This window comes from Rattus norvegicus, chromosome 7, assembly GCF_021556685.1.
Source record: "Rattus norvegicus strain SHRSP/BbbUtx chromosome 7, alternate assembly SHRSP_T2T, whole genome shotgun sequence".
NCBI lineage: Eukaryota > Metazoa > Chordata > Mammalia > Rodentia > Muridae > Rattus > Rattus norvegicus.
The window spans coordinates 140209055-140234592 of NC_141540.1; the positions used below are offsets into that span (position 1 = coordinate 140209055).

At 50.1% G+C, this 25538-nt stretch overlaps 2 protein-coding genes and 1 long non-coding RNA gene across 3 annotated transcripts in view; 1 reads left to right on the top strand and 2 right to left on the bottom strand.

The window, feature by feature from the left end:
- Nckap5l (NCK-associated protein 5-like) overlaps window positions 1-9073 on the bottom strand; it is a 38117-nt gene extending 29044 nt beyond the window's left edge. Inside the window, 1 exon segment of the mRNA NM_001271369.4 lies at window positions 8975-9073. The gene's annotated coding sequence lies outside the window, so the exon portion shown is untranslated.
- Window positions 9074-9198: 125 nt separating this feature from the next.
- Window positions 9199-22501, top strand: LOC102546778 (uncharacterized). The gene is made up of 4 exons (XR_015626012.1): window positions 9199-9447; window positions 11789-11882; window positions 12243-12292; window positions 21327-22501. It is a non-coding gene; the product is annotated as an uncharacterized LOC102546778 (long non-coding RNA).
- Window positions 20934-25499, bottom strand: Bcdin3d (BCDIN3 domain containing RNA methyltransferase). The gene is given in 2 exon segments (NM_001108751.1): window positions 20934-21912; window positions 25225-25499. Coding segments are annotated over 2 exon segments (858 nt in total). The 5' UTR covers window positions 25462-25499; the 3' UTR covers window positions 20934-21291.
- Between the last annotated feature and the right edge of the window lie 39 nt (window positions 25500-25538).

The window sequence follows — 25538 nt, forward strand, 5'->3', positions numbered from 1 at the left end:
GTTGAATGGTGGAACAAACAAGGGTTACTGCTTAGATAGATGACAGAAGCTGACAGCGGCTCCGAGGCTGGTTCAGGCTCACCCACAGTTCCAGGGAAGCAGCCAGATACCCTTCCAGCTCCCCATACTTGACCCCAGGACCCACTCCTCCAAGCTCTGTGCCTAGATCTCTTTTAACAGGAGCAGGCTGTGGTCAGCCTTCTGTACCCAGGCAGCTCCAGCAGGGCAAATCCAGATGTTCCTCCTAAGGGGCCAGCTCAGACTTGGAGAAGACAGCAAGTCTATTTCACGGGCTCTCACTCTTAAGTTTTTTTCCCTTCAGCCTACAAATGGAAGTGTGATTTCCAGATTCTGATTCTGGCTAGAGCCTGAGCCAAGGAGAGACTGAGAAAGTCTATGAACTCCTCTGGGCCTTGATTTTATTCTCTGTAAAATGGGGGTAAGCCCACTTTGACATCTCTGCCAGCAGGGCACAGAAGGATGGTACCATGGAAAGGTCTATGATTGGTTAGTCTTCCAGCTGCAAAGGATGGTGGTGTGGTCCGAGCAGCACTCACGGCCCCTTTGGGGCAGCTTCCTTTGATGTTGTTGTTCTCAATGCCTGAAGGCTTTCCAGGAAAGCAGTGGGGGAGGGGAGGAAGCGACTACAGAGCCAAGCGTGTTAGCCTTCTTCTGGGGAGGGGGCACAGGAAGTGAGGTGCTGTCTACACAGGAAATGAGAAGCAAACACCCCCCAAACTTCCCTCCAGAAGCAGGGAGGGAAGGCAGGTTTCAGCTTTGGCAGAACAGTGGGCCCAGGGTTGGGGAAACATAAGGGGCAGCCCCGGGTGGGAAGAAGGGAAGGAAGCACCCTGAGCATCATCTGGCAGAGAAGGGGAAGTCTGCCTGGGACACAAAAGAACTCAAGGGCCTAGGAGGTCCCCACACTTGGGAAGCAGAGAGAACAGAACCACTAAGCCAGGCTGTGAAAGCCAGCACTCTGGCTCACGTGGTGCATGTCTTCAGCCTTGGCCTGCCGCCTGCTTCCAGCAGTGCCCAGCCCCACAGCTCGGCACGCGCCTCTGCTCACTCCCTCGCTCACTCGTGTGAATACACACCAAGCTGGGGCAGGCCCTGTGAGTACTCACTCCTCAAGTACCTGCGTTTTCCTTAAAGCTGACATGGATTTGTAATGATGTATGGATACAGTATCGTAATTCAGTACACACGGGGAGTGCCAATCACATCCGGGCTGCCTTGGCTCTCTCTGCAGTCCTTATCTCGGCTGCACTTGCAATTTACAACTGTTCAGTTGCTTGATAAATGTGGATTTTCTGGATAGGAAGTTCCAAAATATCTGCTTGCTTCATGAGTGGCCTTGTAGAGCTTAAACTCCTCAGCAGCTGGCTCGGGCATGAATTCCGGCGTCTGAGTGATATACAGCATTTGGAGAGTGAATTCTGACAGGGATTTGCACTCAAGCAGGAGAACCTGAGACAGATGCTGTAGCTGAAATATCCGTAAACCACTCCCCACAAAATGCTCACTTTCGAGGTGATAGCAAAGGAGTTGGGGGTCATGGAATGATGATTCGGTTAGGGGCAGCGTTCTCTGGAATGAAATAAATGCCCTTATAAAAGAGGCCACAAGTCCTGGGGCTGGAGAGATGGCTCAGCTGTTAACAGCACTGACTGCTCTTTTAGAGGTCCTGAGTTCAATTCCCAGCAACCACATGGTGGCTCACAACCGCCTGTAATAGGAATCGGATGCCCTCTTCTGGTGTGTCTGAAGACAGCGACAATGTATTCACAGACATACAATAAATGAAAAGAGGCTACAATCTGGTTATGGTGCCTCATGCCTGCCATCTCAATGCTCAGGGGGTAGGGTGGGGTGGGGTCGGGTTTCAAGATCAGCCTGGAATACATTGTGAGATCTGTTTTGAGCAAGAACGAAAACAAAACACAGAGACCTTAATTACAGCCTGGCTCCTCAGGCCTTTCTCTTTTTTTTTTTTTTTTTTTTCTTTTTCTTTTTTTTCGGAGCTGGGGACCGAACCCAGGGCCTTGTGCTTGCTAGGCAAGCGCTCTACCACTGAGCTAAATCCCCAACCCCCTCAGGCCTTTCTCTTGACCCTTTCTAGCACAGGAGAGTACAATGAAGGGGCTTTGTCTTTGAACCTGAGATCCTTCGCTCTCCCTCACAAGACAAGGAAGGTGTCCCAGGCTTGATCTTGGACTCCTCAGCCTCCAAAGCTGTCAGAAGTTACTGTCTGCTGCTGGTAGCATCTGAAGTTCGTGGGCTTCTGCTATAGCAGCGTGAAATCCCTCCAATACTCGGGTTGCCAACAGGTAAGATAAGGAATGGACAGGACAGGTGACACTGTCTTTTAGAAAGAGGGGGAAAGAGAATTTGTATAAAGAAACTAGGGGCAAGCACGGAGACACGTGGCCATCATGCTAACCCTTGGACAGCTGAGGCAGGACAGTTTTACTTCCAGATCAGGCTACGCTGGCCCCACAGTGAGGGCCTTCCTCAAAAAAGGAGAAAGAAGCGGGAAGAGGAGGCAGAGGAGGACGGAGAGGAGGAGGCAGAGGACGAGGAGGAAGAGGATGAAGAAGAAGAGGGAGGAGAAGGAGGAGAAGAAATAAAAACTCTACACCGCATGAATAGCATACACCCCAGTACAGAGCTACTTAACGCCTGCTCTAAAATATCTTTTTTTTTTTTTTGAGACAGGGTCTCACTATGTAGCCCCATTATGTAGGACAAATTGACCTCTTTAAATTAAGACATGTGTCTCACCATGCCTGGCTAAAATGACTTTTGAAATGTCAGAAGGAGTCTGAGGTTGGGCACACGCCTTTCTTTAATCTCAGCATCTGGGAGGCAGAGGCAGACAGATCTCTTGAGTTTGAGGACAGCACAGTTACAGGACATCCAGGGCTATGTGGAGCGACCCTGTTTCAAGGAGTCTCTGGATGTCCCTTGTCTGGGATGAGTTCTTATCCAGGTCCAGTCACCAGCACTCCAAAAATAATTTAAGCAGAGAGTAGCTGACACTTGTGACCCCACTGCTTTCGGAGGCTGAAGAAGAATTACTACAAATTTGAAGCCATTCTGGGTTACGCAGTTAAGTTCTGGGTGGCCAGCCTGAGCTACAAAGCAAGCCCTTGTTTAATTAAAACAAAACAAACAAACAAAACCCCACCAACTCAACCCCAAACAAACAAACACAATTAAAAGACCAATCCACCTGGCCAACCACCTTTTCAGACAGTCTTGCTGAATCACATGCCTGGACTATCCCGACGGGCTAACTACGTTTGTTCTAAAGCTTCTCCCAGCCGTGTTCAACTATAGTCCTGTGAGAATAGAGAAAACATCCCAGGAGCAGGAGAGGGGGTTTGTGGGGGACTTTGACCATGGGTACCAATGCCTTGCTTCCTTTCTTCCCCCAGACCCCGGGTTGGGAGAGGCGGCTTTTATATCCCCAGTCTGGTGTGGACACAGCAGCGAGAGTTGTTTCTACTTTAGTGGAGCTGTGTTCATGTGGAACAGAGGATTTAACTTTCCTTTTTGTTTGTCTTTTAAAGATGTATTTGTTTTATTATGAGTGCTCTATCTGCATGTACACCTGTGTGCCAGAAGAGATCCTCAGATCCCATTACAGATCATTGTGAGCCACCATGTGGTTGCTGGGATTTGAATTCAGGACCTCTGGAAGAGCAGCCAGTGCTCTTAACCACTGAGCCATCCCTCCGGCCCTTATGAGTGGTAATGTAAATAAATATCTGTGTTTTCAGAATGTGTTGTTCGACCTACAGGTTGAGAACCACTGGTGTAGGCCCTTGGAAAGGTAGCACAGTCTAGTCAACAGTGGGAAAAGCAGACCACACCCCCCACCCCTAAGCTCCAACCCTGGCTACACACAGCTTGTGAGCAAAGAGGTGGGAAGTGGGCCCAGGGGAGACTTTTGAGTCAGGTGTGGATAAGATAGACAACCAGACTGTTGGGAATGCCAGGAGTTGCTGTGGGTAGGTTCTAGGGGGCGTCTCAACAGATCTCTGCATAAAAGGACCAATTACAGCCCCTATATCAGCCTAGCTGGTGTGAAGTGACTCAGCTTTGGAAACTTAGCCCCCAAGAGCCCCCCCCCCCACAGCGCCCCAGGAGTTCAGTCTTTCACAGTTTGCCCACAGAGCGTCAGAAGCAACTTAAGGCTGAAATGCCAGAGAAATACAGACCAGTAGGATCTACTGCTCAGGCCCTGCAGGCTACAATACAAACAGCAGCATGGGATCCGGCCTCCTCTAAAGAGCCTTTTGTTTTGCTTTGTTTGTTTTGTTTTGCTTTAAGTGTGTTTGAGATTGAACCCCGGCTTCTCAGACTCTTGAAAACTGGTTTGCAACTTTGGCCCTGACGGTTTTTCCCCCTTTTTAAATAAAAACCGTTTAGTTGAGGGCTGCCAAACTCCCAGAGCTCAACGACCAGCACAAGGCTCAGGGTGCTGTGCCTAACTGGGTTCCTGTAAGCTCCTACCGGGTTTTTAGAAATCAGCAATAACTGCGATGATAATTCACCTTAATAACAGCCTGGCCTCCTTGGACTCCTTTCATCTGCGTAACTCCCAGAGCTGAGAAAAAATGGTAATTACGGAGCAGGTGCCACACCCCAATGATGATGTGTTATTAATTCATGAGGACTGGCTGGGAAACTGAGGCCCAGGGAGAAGGATCTTGCTCCACTGAGGTATCAGCTGCGCTCCTGCAGTTTTGGGGAAGATGGGAAAGGCAGGTGTATTCACTCCAAATGTGGGCTGGGAAGACGGTAAAGACAGAGCCCCCCCCCCCCCATGTGTGTCCCAAGCTACCCCACAAGGCTGTGCAGGACCAGGTGGACAGCCCTGGCAGGGAATTACGGCCTCTGTCTTCGAGTCCCTACTCCACTCTCTTGGAGGACAGGGAAACAGGCCAGCGGCTGCCTAAGCCATGCCTAGAGTGCACTCAGAGACTACTCTGTAAGATAATCCCGCATCACAAGCAGTGTGAGCGGCTGCAATGGAGTGTCAGGGAGTCGGCAACTTGCAGCTGGGTGTTGGGGTCTAAGGGAGGGCATGTCAAGAAGCGGGGAGACTCAGAACTACAGCTCAGGGCCTGACACTTGCTCAATCCCCAGCACTGGGGGGAAAAAAGGTCACTGAAGACCGTTTCTTGGGATCAAACTTATTGTAGCACCTATCCACCTTCGACTGTCCTCTCTCCTCACAGCCTCCGGCTGCCCAGCCTCAGAGCCATTCCCCGTTTCTGCCTAGCAACAGCTGCACCCTTCACTCTCACAGGGACTCCACCAATAACTGTTCTCGAATAATGAGATCCTCCCCACAGCAAGGCCTGCTACCACAGCAAGGTCACCACTGTGGGAAGTTGCAGAGCATGCCCAGATAGCGTGATGTTCAAGACGACAGGCAGAGACCCTTATCCAAAGAGAGATGCGGCGAAAACTCAAACCAGGAGAGCAGATAACAAGGTTCTGCAGGTGCAGCCTACTGTGTGCCTGGCACTGTTTCGATGCAGGGGACAAATAAAACTGCATCTCCTAGGAAACCGTCCTCTCTTCTGGTGCTCCAGGGTGTAGGACAGGAGAGGTTCCCTCATCAGGGAGAAAGCTGACCAGAGAGAACACTAGGAGAACCCTAGCCCAACACTCTACAGCTACCTAGGCTCAAGAACTGGCTTTCTCTGCTTTGAACACAACCAGGTCTCTCGTGAATGAGAAACTAAGGCAGTGAGCAGAGGCTAGACTCCTACCATGGGCGCTTACTACCACCTGAATCACATTCTACTTCATTGCCAGTTTCCACATTTGTGGGGGGAGGGCTGGCGGGGGGGGGGGGGCGTCGAGACAGAGCTTCACTAGGTAGAGTGACTATGTAGACCAGGCTGGCCTCAGTCACAGAGATCTGCCTGCCTCTGCCTCCGGAGCACTGGCTTAAAGGTGTGTGCCACCACCTGGCCAGTTTCCCCATTTTAACTTGAAGGTGGGCCTTGGACTAGATTTTCTCTCGGATTCCTTCCAGCCTGTGGAAGCTCTATGTTGTTTTGACGTGGAGGCAGATCTCCGGTTGATTTACATAAATTTGCATGTTCAATCAAAAAAAAAAAAAAACCACCAAACTACAAGTATAGAAAATCCAATCAGTCCATTAGTGCAGCCAGACAGGCTGGAGCAAGCAAGGGGCTGTCAAGGCAGACTGTGGTATCGGGGGGGGGGGGGGGGGGGGTACTTGGGGGAGGGGTTGGGGACACAGGAGTGAGAAAGTGAACCTGCTCTGAGAGCTACAGCTCTGGTGACCAGGTCTGCATGCCAGGGCCCCTCACCCTTCACTTAGGCTGTCCTTTCTCCTTTACAGGGCCTCGGGCTGCCATTCCTCACGATGGGATTGCCCTTTCTGCCTAGCAACAGCTGCACCCGTCAGCTCTCACAGGGACTCCACCAATAACCGCTTTCTGGGAAACTGACTTCCCTGGGAGTTTCCATTATCCATTTCAAGGGCTTCACAACAGTGAGGGAGGTTTCTTAGGATGTAACCTACAAGCCTTCTTCTGGTGACGCTTCACTCACACAGGCAGGCAGGACTGGGGCTAGAGGGCTCCCCGGACCTAGGAAGACTGACAGAGTGAAGGACAGACAATGCAGAAGAATGTGCCTCATATTCCCAATCTCCAATGGTCCCCTTCACCTGGGAGTCCAAGGACGAAAGGAATGAGAACATGAAGCTGTTTGGTTTTTGGGCTGGAAAGCAAGTCCTAACCTGGAGCTCCAGAGTCCTGAGAAAGCCCTACGTCAGGGAGGTAAGGGGCTGGCAGAGCAGGGCAGGGGCAGCCTCCCCCTGCTGCTCAGGAGTTGGGGTGAGTACAGAGGTGCAGTGTGGAGAGCCAGCAGGTAGGATGGGCAACGGCAGTGGGGCCCTCCTTGCCCTCTTCCCACAGGAGGGTGGATGAATCTGCTGGCCTCCCTGGCTCAGATCCTAAAACAAGTCCCAACAGCTGAGATGCAGACTGTTCTGCTGGGAATCTGCCTACCCTGCTGGCCCTTGGCTGCCTCCTCCTCTCTCAAACCCTCCCCAAAGATCCGACTCAAAGACTGGCCCAGTCATGATGTCTCACCTTGATGGGTGGGCCAAACCTGAGCCAGCAGGAGTTCATACCCCAAGGCACCAGGGTGAGCAGAAAAGGCCTATTCACAGGCAGAACAAAGTTCTGTTTCTCCCAGTCCAAAATTCTAATCCCAATAAACTGTGGCCCAGCATTTTAGCTCTCTGAATGGAGCCAGCCTGCTGGAGAACCCTTCTCCCCTCCAGCTACCACCTCCCAGTGGGGGGTGGGGAGAGGTTAATCTTTCTGGTCCTACAGTGGAGTTCTGAAGATGAAGGAAATCGTGTCCGATAGAAGAGAACTATCTTGCTCAAGGTCACAGTGCAGGCTGCAGGTCCAGGGCCCAGAGCTCCTGACCCTGGCCATCCTGACAGCAACTCAGTGCACATACACAAATATTCTTCTCCACTTTAATGATGGAGTGCATCCTTCCTCTGAAGCCCGACTCACTCCCAAAGACTAGGGCTGGAGAATTTTGGAGCGCCAAAGACACCTTAGGTAGACAACAGGCGCTGGAAACAAAACCAAACGATCTATGTGGGAACACTTCTTTAGACAAGGATCACCGCTCACCTTGCACTGGGGATGGGTTTCTAAAAATCTGAGAGCCAGGCTTTCAGGCCAGACAGGGAGGGGGTCCTGTAAGATAGGAGAGGGTCTACAACAAAGCAATTGTGCAATGCTCACTTCCCCTCAGAGGCCTGAGCACACAATAGTGAGAGATTCCTTCCCCATGGTTCCTCAAACCACTCTTGGTTGCCGGCCTCTGTCTCCAACCACTTCCTCTGGCTGACAATTGTGTTTAAGCAGGAGGGCCCACTGAGGAAGGGGAGAGTTCCCGGAGAGGGAAATAGGAGATTACCTCCAAACCTAAGGAAGCCCTCAAGCCTAAAACCTCTGGCTCCTGAGGAAGGCGAGTCTAAAAAGCAGCTGCTGGGCAGGCTGGGTGGGTTCATCTGAGCCCTCTGGAAAGCCAGACCTATGAGGAGACGAAGGCCTTCTGTGCCCTTGGGACAGCGCCAATGTTGGAGAGACAAGAGGGGCCTTCCACCCAGGATAGAAAGAGGGAGTTGGGGTCCCAACAGCCGCTTTCCTGGGCCTGCTAAACCAAGGGAATGTCAGGCACAAATAAATTCTCTGCATTCTTTTAGCACCCCAGCCAAAACCCAGAAAGCCTTTTCAGTCGGGGCTGCCCTGTCCCTACTCCAGCCCAACCCACCTCCTTCGCTCAGCCTCTATTCAACATGCGGATTGTCGGGTTCCCTTTTCCCACAGCCCCTCAGAGCCTCAGCAGGATTGTTCCCAAGACTCGGTCACTCCGCCTTTCCCCGCCTCCCCCACGCCCTACAGCCCCGGGCCACAGAGACTGGAAGGAGTGCGAAGGGGTGCCCCGGGCTGCAGTCTGCGCCTGCGCCTTGGGGAGAGCCCCCTCCCTCCACTACCCAGCACCGCTAAACCGTACCGGGACCGTGGGATACGGGGAGGGTGGGATGCGCAGTGGGGGCAAGGTCAGTGCTTTCAAAGAGGGAGGGACACCCGCCACCGGAACATCCCCCACTCCCGAAAGTTTCCCTTCCGGGGCCACCGAGTGTGCGCGAGGATGGCGCAGGGGGCGGGAGGGGGTGGGGTGGGGGGGTGGACAAAGTCACAACAGGACCCCTCCTGGGAGAGTGCGGCGCAAGGGACTGGCAGGCGTCGAGGTGTGGGCCGGAAGCCTCGCTGCCCCTTCCAGTCAAAGCTGCCACGAGAGCCTTTCGCTCCACACTCCGCGGCCCCCGCCCGGGGCGTGCGGCCCCCCACCTCACAGCCCGTTAAATGCCAAACAGGCCTGAACTTACCGAAATCAGGTGCTGGGTTCGGCTGGCTTGGTCCGCAGGGTCCATGGCCGCATCTCGGGGGCGGGCGGGCGTGGGGGGGGGCAAAAAAAGGGGGGTACCGGAGCCGCCTCTTGATGTCAAGGCTTTAAAGGGGCCAATGAGCCCCGCCCCTCGCCCAGACCCCGCCTCTCTCCTCCCGCTCAGCCAATCCAGGCTCAGCATGGGTGCGCGCTCCTCCCAGCTCTGTCCAGATGTTCCCAGGACGAGAGCTAAGTCTGCCCGGCCGGCGCGCGCCGCTTCCGCCCCGGTGGGCAGGGCCTCCCCTCTCCTCTCCTTCCCTTCCCTCCCCTCCCCTCCCCTCCCCTCCCCCCTACGGAGGGAGACTCTTTCACCAAGCCCGAGCGGACCTGCAAAACCTACCCAGAGCTAGAGGTCGGGATGCCTCCCCGGCCGAGTGGGACTGGAACCGGGGCATTTAGAACAGAGAAAACTAAGTAGGTTCACGCGGCCCACGGGCATGCGCTTCTGCTTCCTTGGTCTGGGCGTGCACGTGTATGTGGCTGAGAGCGTGTTTGTAATTTGCTGCCTACGTGTTAGGTGCAAATCAGGAATACAGGAAGAGGCTTGAGTGTCTCCTTGGCCTTAAATGCACCCGCCTCTCTTTTCCATCTCTAGGTCGGGGACCTCCCAGAAATCTGGAAACTGGAAGCGAGGAACAGGCACATGTATAGAAAGCAGTGCTGGTTTAAGAGGCAAGGCAGAACCAGGCGTGGTTGCTCGTGAGAAATACTCCCATTTGTGAGGCAGAGGCAGGCAGATCTCTAGTGCAGGAAAAAGAGACAGTCTTGGTTTTTTAGCTACTTTCTATCAGGGAAGAGTGCAGTTCAATCTCTGGCATGGAGGAAACAAGTTAATTAACTCATGCAGGCCCTTGCAACTTAAGAGCTTAGGACCAGGGGTTGGGGATTTAGCTCAGTGGTAGAGCGCTTGCCTAGCAAGCACAAGGCCCTGGGTTCGGTCCCCAGCTCCGAAAAAAAAAAAAGAAAGGAAAAAGACTTATTCTTCGCACATGGGTGTTTGTGCCCGCTTGTGTGTCTGTGCACACCTGAGTGCTTGGTGCCCACGCACGTCACGTGAGGGCATCAGATCCCCTGGAACTGAATTAGAGATGGTTGTGAGCCGTCTCGTGAGCGCTGAGACTTAACCCTGGTCCTTTGCGAGAGCGCAACACTTATTTGCAAGTACTGAATCTTCCCACATTCTCTGCTTTAATGCTGTGTGGCCGACCTTTCAGTGCTGGGTGTCTTCCCTCTTCAGACGTTGACCTCCGAGTCACTTTACTGTTGTGCTGGCTGGGAAGATGGCCCAAGTTTAGAACTCCTGGCATTAAGAGGTGGTCGGATTGCTCTCTAGCTTCTCAGAATACCCTAACCTGCCAGTTTTTCAACTTGGGACAACTTCAGGCCACCATCTAGATGTTACTACTGCCTGCTAAGAAGGAGGAACTAGCTGGCTAGCGTTCAGTTAGTTTCCTCAACAGGAGTGAGCCATTGCCGATAGACTCTGAAAACTCTCACCTGTGTGATGTGATGGGTCTGCTCACATCCTTGGATCTCTTTTCTTTTTAAAAGATTTGTTTATTTATATATGTGAGTACACTGTCACTGTCTTCAGACGCACCAGAAGAGGGCATCGGATCCCATTACAGATGGTTGTGAGCCACCATGTGGTTGCTGGGAATTGAACTCAGGACCTCTGGAAGGGCAGTCAGTGCTCTTAACCACTGAGCCGTCTGTCTAGCCCCCAAACCCTGAACTACTTCCTCCTCTTCCTTCTCCTCCTCCTCTTCCTCCTTTTTGTTTGAATTGAACCTAGTGGTCCCGGCTTAAATACCCTGCTACTCATGTCACTTTGGGCAAATAGTAGAGACCTATCTCAAAAGAACAAGTAAATTAAAGGCTGGGATACTGCTCAGTGGGAGAGTGTACTTGCCTAGTATGTGTGAGGTCCTGGGCTCAGTCCCACAAATTTTTACTGAGCCTTTTTTCTATGCCAGGCATTGTGCTTATGGTCTCGGGCCACATTGTAGGGATGACTTTGAGGCATAAGCAATGTGGGAAGTACACTCTCTCGGAGAACGAAGCAGATCCTTGCGTGGTTGTAGGTGAGGGCTGGGGTAGAGCTGGTGGAGCGCACAGTCAGGCTTATATTTCCTGTCATTTTTTTTTCTTTCTTGAGAATGAGTCTCATTGTGTAGCCCCGGCTGATCTGCAACCCCCCCATGACAGCAGGTTCTAGACCTTCCTGACACCGAGACCTCTGTAGTACAGGTCCTCGTGTTGTGATGACCTTCAACCGTAAGATTATTTTCTTTGCTACTTCGTAACTGTAATTTTGCTGCTGTTGCGGATTGCAATGTGAATATCTGCTCTGCAGGGTATTTGATTTGATATTTGATATGTGAAAGGGTCATTTAACCCCCAAAGGGGTCATGACCCATGAGTTGAGAATCACTTCCATAAAAACAGGCTGGGGCTGGAGGGATGGCTCAGCGGTTAGGAACACTGACTGCCCTTCCAGAGGTCCTGAGTTCAAATCCCAGCAACCACTTGGTGGCTCACAACCATCTGTAATGGGATCTGATGCCCTCTTCTTCTGGTGTGTCTGAAGATAGCAACAGTGTACTCACATACATAAAGTAAATAAATACATAAATCTTAAAAAAAAAAAAAAAGGCTGTCCTTGAATTGGGAGAGATCTGCCTGCCTCTGTCTCCCAGTGCTGGGATTGAAGGTGGGCGCCACTAAACCTGGCTTCAGATCTATATTTTTGCAGGACCGTTGTTGTCATGGTGTGGACAGAGATAAGACTGAAGACAGAGCCATCGGACAGAAAGACTTACAACAGCTGGGGAGAAGAAGGAAAATCGGTATGGTCTGGACCGTGATAGAAGTGATAGGTGCTGGAAACGTAGAGAAAACATGGCAGACTGCGTATGTGCTGCGTGCCTTTATCCCGCCTCTTGGAAGGATCTCTGGGAGTTCAAGACCAGCCTGGTCTACATGCTGAGTTTCAGGACAGCCAGAGCTCCATAATAGAGATGCCAGGTCTCAATAAACCAAGAACCAGACACCAAACAAAGAAAGTGACACAAACAGTGTAGAAGCGATGGATCTAGGGGTTGGGAGAGGACAGGAGAGAGAGGAGGTCAAGACCCCTAGTAGGGCTGATCACTGACATAAGATGGCAGACGAGAAGAGGTTTAGATGGTGTGCTTTCTTCTGAACAGGTTGACGCTGAAATGCCCAGAAGGTGCCCTTCCAGAAATGCCTGCCCACGGTGAGCACTCCCTTCCCAGTTTCTCAGGAGAGGCTACAGATGACCTCAATCCTTGGGACAATGCAAGTTCCCCGAGAGGATCCTGTCTATTCTGTATTGCATCATCCAGCAGAGAATAACGCCATTTTCTCTGCGTTCCATGATGTCAGGATGCTAAGATGCGTTTCTTTACACGAGACGAAAGTGGAAGAGATACTGGGGGAACGGATGGTGTGGCAGGATGAATATGGTCGAGACGCATGTCTTTATCATATCCGGTGTTAGGTACAAGGAATATAAACCAGCACAAAAAAAAAAAAAAAAGGTTGGGTGGGGCAGGGTAGGTGGCTCAGAGGTTGAGAGCACTGGCTGCTTTTTTAGAGGACCCAGGTTTGGTTCCCAGCACCCACATGGAGACTCACTACTACCTGTGACTCCAGTTCCTGCGGATCTGACACCCTCTTCTGGCCCCGCAGGCACCAGGCAGGCATGTAGTACACAGACACCCATACCCTTAAAAGATAATAATTAACAAAAAAAAGGTTGGAAGCAATAATGTAGGCTTTTGGATAAATAACTTTGAGGCTCAAGAGAGGACCTGGACTAATGGAATCTATGAGTCATTAAAACTGGGGGCAGCTGAAGTCATGCGGGAGGAGGGAGGTGCTGGGACAGAGCCCCATGGAATTCCAGCATTCGACAGGGGTCCCCAGAGGGATGCCATCGCCAGCGTCCAAGCCAGATGTCCAAGGACCAACTGGTTTCCAGTGAGCAGAAGTTGGGTCAGGACAATTGTTCTTGTTGACTTTAGTTGCACATCACAGGAGACCGGCAAAACCAGATTTTGAACGGTTGAGAAAGATGTCCGTGGTAAGTAATGGAGACAGGAAGCGCTTAAGTCTTCCAACAATCTTGGCTGTGTGGTTAGGGAAAACGCTAGGCATAAGGTGACTGGATATCCACAGATAGCTCTGGGAAGGCATGGCTTAATCTAGAAAATTGTTTAAATTTAATCTGTTAGAAGTGTGTGCGTGCAGGGCCAGGGAGATGGTTCAGTCAGTAAACTGCCACGCTCATGAGGACCGCAGTTAAGGTCATTAGCACTCGTGCAAAAAGAAGTACGGTGTGGGGGTGCACCTCTGTGACAATGTGCAGTAAGGGGTCCCTGGGGCTTACTGACCAGCCAGCCTAGTCAGCCAATGTGTTCCAGGCTCCGTGACAGACTGTCTCAAAATAAGATGAGCAACAGAGGAAGACACTTAATGCCAGTCTCTGGCCATCGTAAGCGCTCCCCGCCTTCCCCAACCCCATGTGCATGTGTGTCTGTGCGTACACCCCCATATGAACTCCTACCACACATACTCAGTGCGCATAGGGGTGGGGATTTCTCTTGGTCAGCACAAGCAGAAGGGCCTGAGTTTGGATTCCCATTCCCCAAATAAACAGCTGGCTGTGTGAGGCAACTTGTGCCTGTAATCCTAGTTCTGGGGGACAGGGGGTGCAGAGGCAGGGACAGCACAGAAGGACCCCTGGGGCTTGCTGGTCAGCTAGTCTAGCTGGTCAGTGGGTCCCAGGCTCAGTGAGAAACCCTTTCTAAAAAAAATGAAGGCCAGCAAGATGGCTTAGCAGGTAAATGCTACTTAGCAGGTAAATGGTACTGTCGCCCAGGCCGGGTGGCCTGAGTTTGACACCAGGAACCACAGTGGAAGGAGACTGATGCCTGAGAGTGGTCCTTTGACTTCTATATGGCACACACACGCATCTGCATTCACACACAGATGCTGCATCCACGTACACACGCCTGGTTTACACACTGCCCTCACGCACACTGCACTCACGCATTGCACGCACACTGCACTCACATCCATGCTATACTTATGCACACTGCACTTAATACAGTCGTGCACACTGTCCTCACACACTGCGCTCACACACAGCACTCATGCACACTACATTCATACACACTGCATTTATACACACACTGTATTCACACTGTAATCACACATACTACATTCACACACACTGCATTCACACACACACACGCCATGCAATAATAATTTAAAAAAATAAGGTGAAGTCATTGAAGATGACATCCAACCTTATCCACCTCTAGCTTTGTGTGCATGCCGACACCCACGTTGTTTTCTGAGATAGAATCTCGCTGTGTAGCTCAGGCTAGCCCTGGACCCACTGCCCTACTCTTGAGTGTTGGAGTTGTCTATTCTTTTTTTCTTCTTCTTCTTTTTCTTTTTTCTATTTTTCGGAGCTGGGGACCGAACCCAGGACCTTGCGTTTGCTAGGCAAGTGCTTTACCACTGAGCTAAATCCCCAGCCCCGGAGTTGTCTATTCTTTAAAAAAAAAAAAAGCACAACCTTTTCTCTTCTGTTCCTCTTTGACATAGGCTCTGACTGTGTAGCCCAGGCTGTCCTGCAGTCTTCAGACTTGAAAGCCTCCTCAGTCTTCCAAGTGCCGAGATTACAGGCATGCACCACATCCAGCCAAAAGTAGAATTTCTAGTTTTTAGTTTTGGCTTTTTGAGACAGGGTTCCTCTGTGCAGCCCTGGCTGTCCTGGAACTTGCTTTGTAGACCAGGCTGGCCTCAGACTCAGAGATCCACCTGCCTCTGCCTCCCAACTGCTGGGATTAAAGGTGTGCACTGTGCCACCACTGCCTGACCAAAAGCAGAATCTTACCATTCTTGTCTTGGGAGGCTGGGTAGACCTCTGTGTAGACCAGGTTAGAATCAAACTCAGAGAAATCTACCTGCCTTTGCCTCCCAAGAATTTGGGCCACTAGTTGTTGCAAGGTTGTTTTGTTTTTAATATTTATTTTTAATGCACTTTATGTAAATGGGTGTTTGTTTGCATGTATGTCTTACACATCAGAAGAGGACATTGGAACCCATGGTTGTGAGCCACCATGTGGGTGCTGGGACTTGAACTCAAGACCTTAACCACTGAGCTGTCTCCAGCTTTGCATTGCAACCTTGCACACTCACACTGACACTGCCATCGGTGCATGTGGAGGTCAGAGGTTGGAGGACAACTTTCGAGAGTTGGCTCTGTCCTTCCACTTTGTTGAGACTGCACCGCTCTTCATTCTGCTTCTTATCTCATTATCTAAGTAAAGCTCAGCAGGGAGACTGAGCTGGCCAGGCATGAGGCCGAGGATGTGTAGTCTCCTTCTGCAGCACTAGATCACACTGTGTGGCACCATTAGGTGTTTTTAGTGGTTTCTGAGGATCAAGCGCCCAAGCCTCCGGTGCTTGTATGCAGGCAGTTTACTGCGCCTCCCAGTGACTTTGTTGCTTTTTACAACTGCAGTCTGGTTCTTCCATACTTTGTTTCCAATTGTTCACTTGTGTCAAGTAAGTGTAACATTCTAACACTACATACACACACACACACACACACACACACACACACACACAAGCTTGCATACTTATGTGAGTATATCCACAGGATAAACTCTTTAAGATGTAATTTGTAAGTGTAATATACATTTTAATAAATATTGACAACTGTCTTCCAGAATAACAGTGCTAATTTACATCCCCACTCACAGGGTGCACAAAACTCTATTTTCTTTGTATGCACAAGGGTATTTTGCTTGTGTCTAAGTGTACCTCAGACATGCCTGGTACCCATAGAGGTAAGAAAAAGGCCTCAGATCCCCAGAGCTGGAGTTGCAGAAAGTTGTGAACTGCCCCATGTGTGCTGAGAATTGAACCTAGGTCCTCTAGATGGGCAGCCAATGCTCAGAGATCACTGAACCATCTCTCCAGGCCCCTCCCCACCACATAAGAAACAACAACAAAATCCAGAAGCCTGTCGGTGCTGTACTAATCCAAAAATGGACTCATTTTTATTGGGATGCCAGTAACAAGATTAAACAGGGTTATAATCAGGCTTCGAGGTTCACACAGTAACCTTAGCATGTGAGAGACCAAAGCAGGGAGGTTGCCATAAGGTCACAGCCAGCCACAAGTCACTGCCTCAAAATAGGCATTGTCCCAGGTGTTCATCTGCCTCTGTTTTCCTTCTTCTTTTCTTTTTTAAAAATAATTATTTATTTTATGTATATGACTAAACTGTAGTCGTCTTCAGATATAGCAGAAGAGGGCATCAGATCCCATTACAAATGGTTGTGAGCCACCATGTGGTTGCTGGGAATTGAACTCAGGAAGAGCAATCAGTGCTCTTAACTGCTGAGCCATCTCTCCACCTACCTACCTTCCCCGTTTTGTTTGACTTTTGAGACAAGTCTCTCTATGTAGCCCTAGCTGTCCTGGAACTCACTATGTAAAATAGGCTGCCCTCAAATTAACAGAGATCCTCTTGCCTCTGCCTCCCAGTGCTGGGACTAAAGGTGTGCGCCACCGTGCCTGGTCTGCCATTGTTTTCCATGAATGTTTTTTGTTTTTTTTTTTTCTGATAGATCCAAAAATTCTGAGATTACCTCTTTGACAAATGCATTAAAATAACTTTAGTTGGTTCTCATGGAATCATTCTCTCTGCTTTGGTCAAATACACTGCTTTTTGCCTATGGCTTCTGAGTATTTTGTTATGTAGAAAGGACTCCAAACTTAACAATGGCTTCTGTTCTGACGCTTGCCTGTTAGGAGCCCATTCTGTGCCTTGTGCTCTGGCCACATGGTCCTTTTCTCCAGGCTCACAGGCACTGCGCCTTGCCATCATTCTACATCCTTTCAGGAACATCTTACCTCTCATCTCTCGGAAACTCCTGTGTGTGCCACAGGGGGCAGGCTTCCCTTTCTGAAGCTTTGTGAACACATTGGCCGGCATCTGCTTTTGGATACAGGGTCTTGACGAATGGGTTGGCCTGGAGCTTGGCTGTGTAGTCCGTACCGCCCCAAACTCAGCCTCCTAAGGTCTGAGGTTACGCCCAGCTCACGATTTTGTAAATGTTAAAGTATAAACAGGCTAGGTCTGTCATGAGTCCTAAAACGGTTCAACGTACTTGGTGCTGGGGCCTTAGTTACGCTGGTGTAACATAAAGATGATATTTTCATGGTCTTCGGGGCTCTCCTGGGGAATTGAGCAGTCACTGCCTGGTTCCAGGGCCTCATCTTTATATGCACACTTAAATGCACACTTTCTCCTGACTGCCACAGAGGCTGTAATGAAGTGCCACGAATGGTTCCTCCTACCCAGCTACTCACTCAGTCACAGGCCGATAGGAAACAAGGTGGGACTCAGACCCGAAGGCTTCCATGGCTGACTTGTTCTCCGTTGCACACGTGGAGGTGAAGCCCCACATCCTTTGGTCACTGGGGCCGTTTTCTGCCATCGGGTTGTTTGGGACAGTTGGGCATGGTAGCACACACCTTTAATCCCAGTGCTCTGGAGGCAGAAGCAGTGGGGTGGATCTCTGTGGGTTGGAGGCCAGCCTGGTCTAAAGAGTGAGTTCTGGGAAAGCCAGGGCTACAGAAACAAACCCAAAACCAAGACTTTTTGGACCAGGTTCCATTTGAGGCCTTCTGAGCCGTAGTCAGAGGCTGGTGTTACTGTTTTGTTGCTGTTACAAATCACAAGCCTAGTGGTTTGAAACAGCATACACTCGTTTTTTTAGAATCCCAGCAGCTAGAAGTCCAAAATTACGGTATCGGCGCCACATGCCTTTTAGAGAGTCACGGGACGGATGTGTTTCCTTGCCTGCATTCCTTGGTTTGCAGTCCTTCCTCGTTACCACCCCAACTTCTGTTATTACAACTGCTGTGGTTAGATCTCCCTCCACCTCCCGTTTAGAAGGGATCCCAGCTACACCACCCCCCCCGCCCCCAGCATCCTTAATCACGTCGGGAAAGCCTCTTCTGCTACCGAGGTGGTGTGTGGCCATCTTGGGAGTTGGTTATGCAGCCCGTCAGTCATGGTGCTAAAGATAGCTGTGGCCACCGCCTTGGTGACCGGTGAAGGGAGCCCAGCAGAGCCACGAGATGGAGTTTTGAGGCGCAGAGAACATGGAGACTCAGCTCTGCCTCCCACTGTGACCAACCTGTGGCCGCCCAAAGCTGGCCTCTTTTCCCTTCCTTCCATTCCCACTGTCCCCGATGTCTAAAACGTTCGGTGGCCCTCAATAAGAGCTCATAGCAACACTTCCTTATCCTGAAAAGTCAAATGGTATCTAGTAAGATCTGCATTTTCTGCCGTTTTTCCCTTCTGTCTTTTTTAAAAAAGGTTGTTTATTTTATTGGCTATTTTATGTATATACATTTCCCCCTCTTTTTCCCCTCCCCCTGCTTCTATGAAGATGCTCCCACTCCCACCCACCCACTCCCACCCACCCACTCCCACCTCAACACCCTGGCATACCCCTACACTGGGGAAACGAGCCTTCACAGGACCAAGGGCTTCTTCTCCTATTGATGCCAGACAATGCCATCCTCTGCTACGCTCCCTTCTGTCTTAACGCACGTGTTGCGGTCTGCAGCATGTTGACAGAGCGCCGTCACCAAGTAACAGCACCTTATTCTTGTTTAGAACGTCCTTCCACAAAGTTCCTTCTCATCCTTCAGCTCATCTGGGTTTAGGAAGGGGAGGGTGCTGTCTCGGCTGTACAGTAAAACTATGGCTGGAGACAGACGGGACGCAGATGGGAGGGAAGCGCTGCCACACGGAGGTGTGTACGGGGATATACGTGCGACTGGGGGATTTGCTGGAATTTGTACCTTTTCAACATGGGGAGCAAAAAGGAGGATCCACCTCAAGGTCCTAGGGTGTGCAGTAAACAAGTGACACAGTGGGGCAAGGTTAGGGAGTGGGGTAAGTTTTCTTTTGGGCTATGTAGTAATACAACTGAGATGCCCAGTAGCTACCTCAGGGGGATCATGATTACAAAACAGGGAAATATTAGTCTGAGCCCTGGGGGAAGTGGGCTACCAATATATTGAGGACCCAGTAGGGTGTGGGTACGTTAAATGATTGGGAACAGAAGGACTTTCTCCAGGAGGCTAGACGGAATCCTAAGCTGTCAAAAGTATTGTCTTTTCCACTTGTGCCTTCCAAGAACAGAACCTTCACTGTGAATATACTTAATGCTGTAGAACTGTACACTTAAAAATGGCCAGCATGGGCTGGAGAGATGGCTCAGCCGTTTACAGCACTGGCTGCTCTTGCGGATTCAGGAGTCCATGCATTCCATTCACAAGGTAGTGGCTCACAGCCATGTGTTAACGCCAGTTCTAGGGGATCTGATGCCCTCTTCTGGACAATTTGGGAACTGCATGCACATGGTGCTTAGATATTTATGGGGATGAAACAAGTACACAGAAATAAATAACAAGGCTGGGCATGACAGCCGGGGCCTTTAATCCAGGCACTTGGTAGGCAGAAGCAGGAGGATCTAAGTTCAAGGTCAGCCTTGTCAACATACTCCAAGATAGCTAAGGCTATATGTAGAGATGCCGTGTCTTAAAACACAAAACAGAAATCGAAAAAGTAAAACACAATAGAACCAGGCTGGGGATGCAGCTCACTGGCACCGTGACTGCCGAGCGTCTGCAAAGTCCTGTGCTGTGCTTGATCCTTAGTCCTGAGAACTAGAGGGGGGTGGGGAAGTGGGGGGATAAGCGAGACGGAGTTGTACTGCATCCCAAATTGCTATCTACCTCAGGGCTCAGAATTTAAATCTTATTTTATTGTGGGGGATGAGGAGACTAGGGATCAAACTTTGCAAGTATTTGGTGAGCACTCTGCAATTAATCTTCAGTTAAGCTTTACCCAGAGCCATAAATATCTGTCATCATCATTTTTTTTTAAAGACAGGGACTCGTTGGGTTCAGTCAGAGAAGATGCACCTAACCCTCAAAAGACTGGAGGTCCCAGGGAGTTTAGAGGTGAAGTGGGGAGGGGAGGTATGAGATGTGGAACAGTTGGAGGAGGGGACCAGGAGGGGAATAAAATATGGATTGTAAAAATCAATAAATAAATAAATAAACTAATTAATAAAAAAAAAAAGGACAGGGACTCATGTAGCCCAGGCTGGCCTCAAACTATGTAGCCAAAGCTGTCCTTGAACTCCTTTTTGTTATTTTGTCTTTTTTTCTTTTCTTTTCTTTTCTTTTCTTTTCTTTTTCTTTTTTTTTTTTTTGGAGCTGAGGACTGAACCCAGGGCCTTGCGCTTGCTAGGCAAGCGCTCTACCACTGAGCTAAATCCCCAACCCTCCCCCCTTTTTTAAAAAAGATTTATTTATTTTATTTATGTGTACACTGTAGCTGTCTTCAGACACACCAGAAGAGGGCATCAGATCCCATTACAGATGGTTGTGAGCCACTATGTGGTTGCTGGGAATTGAACTCAGGACCTCCGGAAGAGTAGTCAGTGCTCTTAACCACTGAGCCATCTTTCCAGCCTGTCCGTGAACTCCTGATCCTCCTTCCCCGGCCTGCCAAGGGCCTAGATTACAGGTGTCCGCCACCACACCCAGCTTCTAAGTAGTTTTTAAATGTCAGTTAGCATGATTTTCTAGCACCTGTAAGTACTGTGCTCTAGATAGCTTCCCGACTGGCCACTTCCTGTAGCCAGTCCAGCACCTCATCACCACACACAGGTCCTCAACAAAGGTCCAGTAAGTCCAGTAAATGCCTGAAGAAACCAGATCAGATTTTAAGGAGCTCAAAGCAACGACATGGTCTTTTTTTTTTTTTTTTTTTTTTCTGTTTCTTTTTTAATAAATAACCCCTTTGAGCTAGAGATGAGGTTCGTCATAGACTCGCTGCCGAGCACACCCAATACCTTAAGGATCCTCAGGAAACAAAACCACTTCCGAGAGCAGTTTCATTCCTAGGGGACCACAATCTATCCAGCTGCCTCGAGCCCGCAGTTCTATGAACTCATTCCCAGCACGGTCCAAGCAACCCGGGACACAGACAGTGCCTTTCAGCTGCTTGCTTCGGACACTTTGCCCAACGCTCCTGCCAGATCTCAGGGACGCAAACTCGAGTCTCGGTATAGAAGCTCCAGTCTCTCTTTACTGGTCTGTCCCACTGCCTTCACTATCTTAATCCGTCCCTGTCTCTTTGGTTGACGATTCAGGGATTGCCTGAGTCTCCTCGGTGTGCTTTGCTCTGAAGAGAAGAAGGCTTCGGTCCCAACTGGTGTTGCCAAAACAGCATGCTAACTCCATCCCGTGGTCCTGCGTCAAGATTCGCACGATCTGGCTGGCCATGTCACCTCGGATGGCCAGGGAGCGGAAGTGATCAAAATTGTGGAGTCCCAGCTTGCGTAGGCGTCTTGCGGCTGCCCGGTAACACTTCCAGGGCTGTGGCTCCACGAGGAGGTAGCTACAGAGAGAGGAGACGTGGGCCAGGAACTCGCACAGACCACGGTCTCCATGGTTCAGGTGAATCCACATGGTTACTGACATGCAGAAGACAATGTCAAAAACGGAACGCCCAAACTGGCTTAAGAAAGAACTCAAGGGAACCTTCCTGCTCTCTTGATCCATGATGTCCAGGGTGATAAAGGTCAAGGCATCAGGAAAGCGACAGCCATTTTCAGCCCGCTCCACAAGGACTGGATCTATATCACAGCAGAGGAGGCGGAGTTCTCTGGAAGTGCCGGAGCTGGTCTCCCCATCATGCGGGGAAAGGAAATGTTTATACAGAGCCATGCTCAGATCCTAGAGGAATCCAAAAGAGCCCTGTCATTGCAGCTCTCTTACAGCGAGTGGAAAAGAAATCTCTCATCCTTTGAGACCGCCACTAACCTCTGCCGTTACCGGATGTGAGGCTCTTAACATAATAATCTATAGAGAATATATTTTTTTCATGAGCAGGCTCTTTGCGCCCCCTAGGGGCTGAAGGCTACAATGCATCCAGCCTGTACCTTATATTCAGTTTTTTACCTTTTCTTTCGTTTTCTTCCTTCCTTTATAAATCAGTCTTAAGTGGCTCAACTCAAACTCACTATATAGCTAAGGATGGCCCTGAACTCCTGATTCCCTTACCTCTGTGTCTTGAGACACGGTTACAGGAACACACGGTGCCTGGCCACCTGCATCCTGACCCTGACAACAGACTGGAAGTTACAGACCAAACAATGTTGCAAATGCAGCAGAGAGTCCCGGGGCAGTGTTTCCCAGTTTAAAAAATATATTGGCAAATTCGTTATCTCTTTCTGGGTGTCTCATATCCAAAGGAAAGGACTCCGGAAGTGTGAGTGGCGTCCCACGTCAGGATGGTGGCGAATAAAGGAGCATCTTGTCAAAACCTGTTTCTCAGATGGCTGAGTTGGCAAAGTCTGGGCTCTAGGAAGCTCTCATCCGGCTTTCACCTCTAGAGTGTGAGCCTGTGCCACCTCCTGAAACCCCCTCTGCCTTTGAAGCCACCACCCTTAGAAGTCACTGTGAGTCTTTCTATCCAGAGTGGAATGACCTGATCTTACCACCCATCTTAGCACGCTTCTGCTCAAACTGTCGTTTCTTCCATGGCATTTTCCTTTTTCTTTTTTAATATTTACTTATTTGATGTCTGTGAGTACACTATTGCTGTCTTCAGACACACCAGAAGAGGGCATCGGATCCTATTACAGATGGTCGTGAGCCACTATGTGGTTGCTGGGAATTGAACTCAGGACCTCTGGAAGAGCAGTCAGTGCTCTTAACCGCTGAGCCATCTCTCCAGCCCACCAACGGCATTTTATCACCTCTGTAACTTCTCATGCACGTGAAAAACACACATGGTGGGGAACCACTCAGTGGGGCATTCGGTGCGGCTGCCTGGGCAAGTGTGAATGAGTCATTGCAGGGTGTTATCGATGACGGTGTAGAAGCTAAGGAGATTGGCTCTATGCACCAAAGTACAATACTTTCAAAGACATACTGCTGAAGAGAAAATCAAGTCACAGTGAAAATACAGGGTAAGTCTCACTATGTAGACCAGGCTGGTCTCTTAGCAGTTTGGGATGCCCCCAGTTTCAGCCTCCCAAATGCTGGCATTACAAGCATGTGCTGTCATACAAGTTTTCCTTTATACAAAATCCCCAAATGGGAAAATTAAACTATATCGACTGCTCTTCCAGAGGTCCTGAGTTCAAATCTCAGGAACCACATGGTGGCTCACAACCATCTGTAATGAGATCAGATGCCCTCTTCTGGTGTGTCTGAAGACAGCGATAGTGGACTTATATAGAATAAATAAATCTTTAAAAAAAAAAATCCTTTTTTTCATATCAGGCCTTTCTTTTTTTTTTTGGAGCTGGGGACCGAACCCAGGGCCTTGCGCTTCCTAGGCAAGTGCTCTACCGCTGAGCCAAATCCCCAACCCCATATCAGGCCTTTCTAACTATTTCAACAACTACCTTTTTTATGTGTATGCATGTGTCTTAATGCTCACACACACACCATATGTGTACGGGTGCCTAGAGGGGCCAGAAGAGGACTTCTGATCTGCTGAAATTGTGAGCTGTCACACAAGGAGGCTGGGAGCGGAACTCAGGTCCTCTGGAAGAGCATCGGGCACTCTGAAGAACAGGGCTGTATCCCTGGCACCCCTTCTAACGGTAAAGGTATCCCGCTCACCTGGGGGGGTCATCTGAAAATACAGACGCTCACTTAGCAGATGGGGGAAAGGCTGAGATTCTATGTCTCTAGTAAACTGCAGTCACGCTACCGTCGTAAGGACCCACACCACACCACCAGATTTCCTCCTAGCTTGATCTGCTTCCCTCCTATCCGACCCTGCGTTTTTGAGGCTGGCGTATTTGTGGTCTGTGTATTGAGGGCAGCATGGCTATGCAGCGAGGCCTCGTGTAGAACAAAAACACAAGTGAATGCATGTTCAAGAAGTGCCCCAGTCAAGTGCAGTGGTGTCCTTTCTAACGAGCTTCAACAGGCACCGCTTACAGCTTTAAAATCTTTTAAATGTTTTCTGTTTTCCTGCTGGTTTCCTATATCATGGTGACGTTTACAAGGGACACACACCCAGCAGTTTATTTCCGTCTATAGCCAAAAGCTCTCCTCAGCTGAGTACCACCCGGTCTTCACCACCCACTAACGTCTCTTTTTCCCCCGTAGTTTTTGGAAACAGGGTCTCAGTAGCCTAGGCTAGTCTCAGACTTGTGGGGGTGCCACAAGTCTTCTGAGTTACACGTGGGCGAAAGGCCGACATTTGTCAAGTTCTCTCCATCCCCGGACTCCGTGGTGATGGGAACATGGAACCAATGGTGGAGGGTCCTAACTGTTTGCAATCATGGGGTAAACCTACCTGCTTCCGGGACACATTCACTAACTAGCTACAAATAGGTGAGATTGGCATTTCCTTATTTTTGCTGTGGTTTGACTTTAATCGTTATATGTCTGAAAACACTTTGCGGCGGGAAGGGTGGTTAAGGCTTCCCTCCCCTGGCAGAATGATCTATTTTCTTTCTTGATCCTCTCTACTGTTCACCGTTGTACTTCTCTGTTAGCACAAGTTTAAGTAAATACGGCCCTGGCTCCAGGTCTGCCCTGCACTGTATATCTTAAGTTTCAGACGTGATTCTGTCACCCTGGTTCTTATTTTTGGGAACCAGGATTCCCAGATGGGGGTCTCCGTTCCTCAACCAAGAAGACCAGCAAAGCAGAAGAGGAGGAAGTTCTGATCAGACAGTCCTCCTCCCCAGCGGTCTGGCGGGAATTTTTGGAATGAATCGTGGATTACTCAAAATTCCTCACTCGGGGGTGGGACTCCAGAGGGGAGGGCTGGGACCTGAACGTGTCTGTCAACGCTATACTTTAAAAGCCCACACTGGGGTTGGGGATTTAGCTCAGTGGTAGAGCGCTTGCCTAGGAAGTGCAAGGCCCTGGGTTCGGTCCCCAGCTCCGAAAAAAAGAACCAAAATAAATAAATAAATAAATAAATAAATAAATAAATAAAAATAAAAGCCCACACTGGGCGAATTTTGAAGCCACGCCCAGGCCAGCACCGACTCCGATCCCTCCCGCGTCACTCACCCCGGAGTTACACCCCACGTCGAGCCCTAGGATCGGCCTCCTCTCGGGACCCTCGGGAGGGAAGAGCTGTCGAAGAAGCTCCGGGGGCAGAAGGCGGAGCCTTTGCTCGGGAGGGTGGAAGCGGGAATAATGAGGGAAATTTCCGAACGGCGCGGCCCCAGGCTTCAAAGCTGCCGGGTCGTCTTCCTCCACAGCCTCTTCAACGCCCCCTTTGGACAATTCCTGGGTTGCCGCCATCACCCTCGGTCCCCGGGTCGGAGCGGAACCGGAAGTCTGGAGCCTGCGGCGGGAGAGGGGGAGCGCTGCGCCAGCGC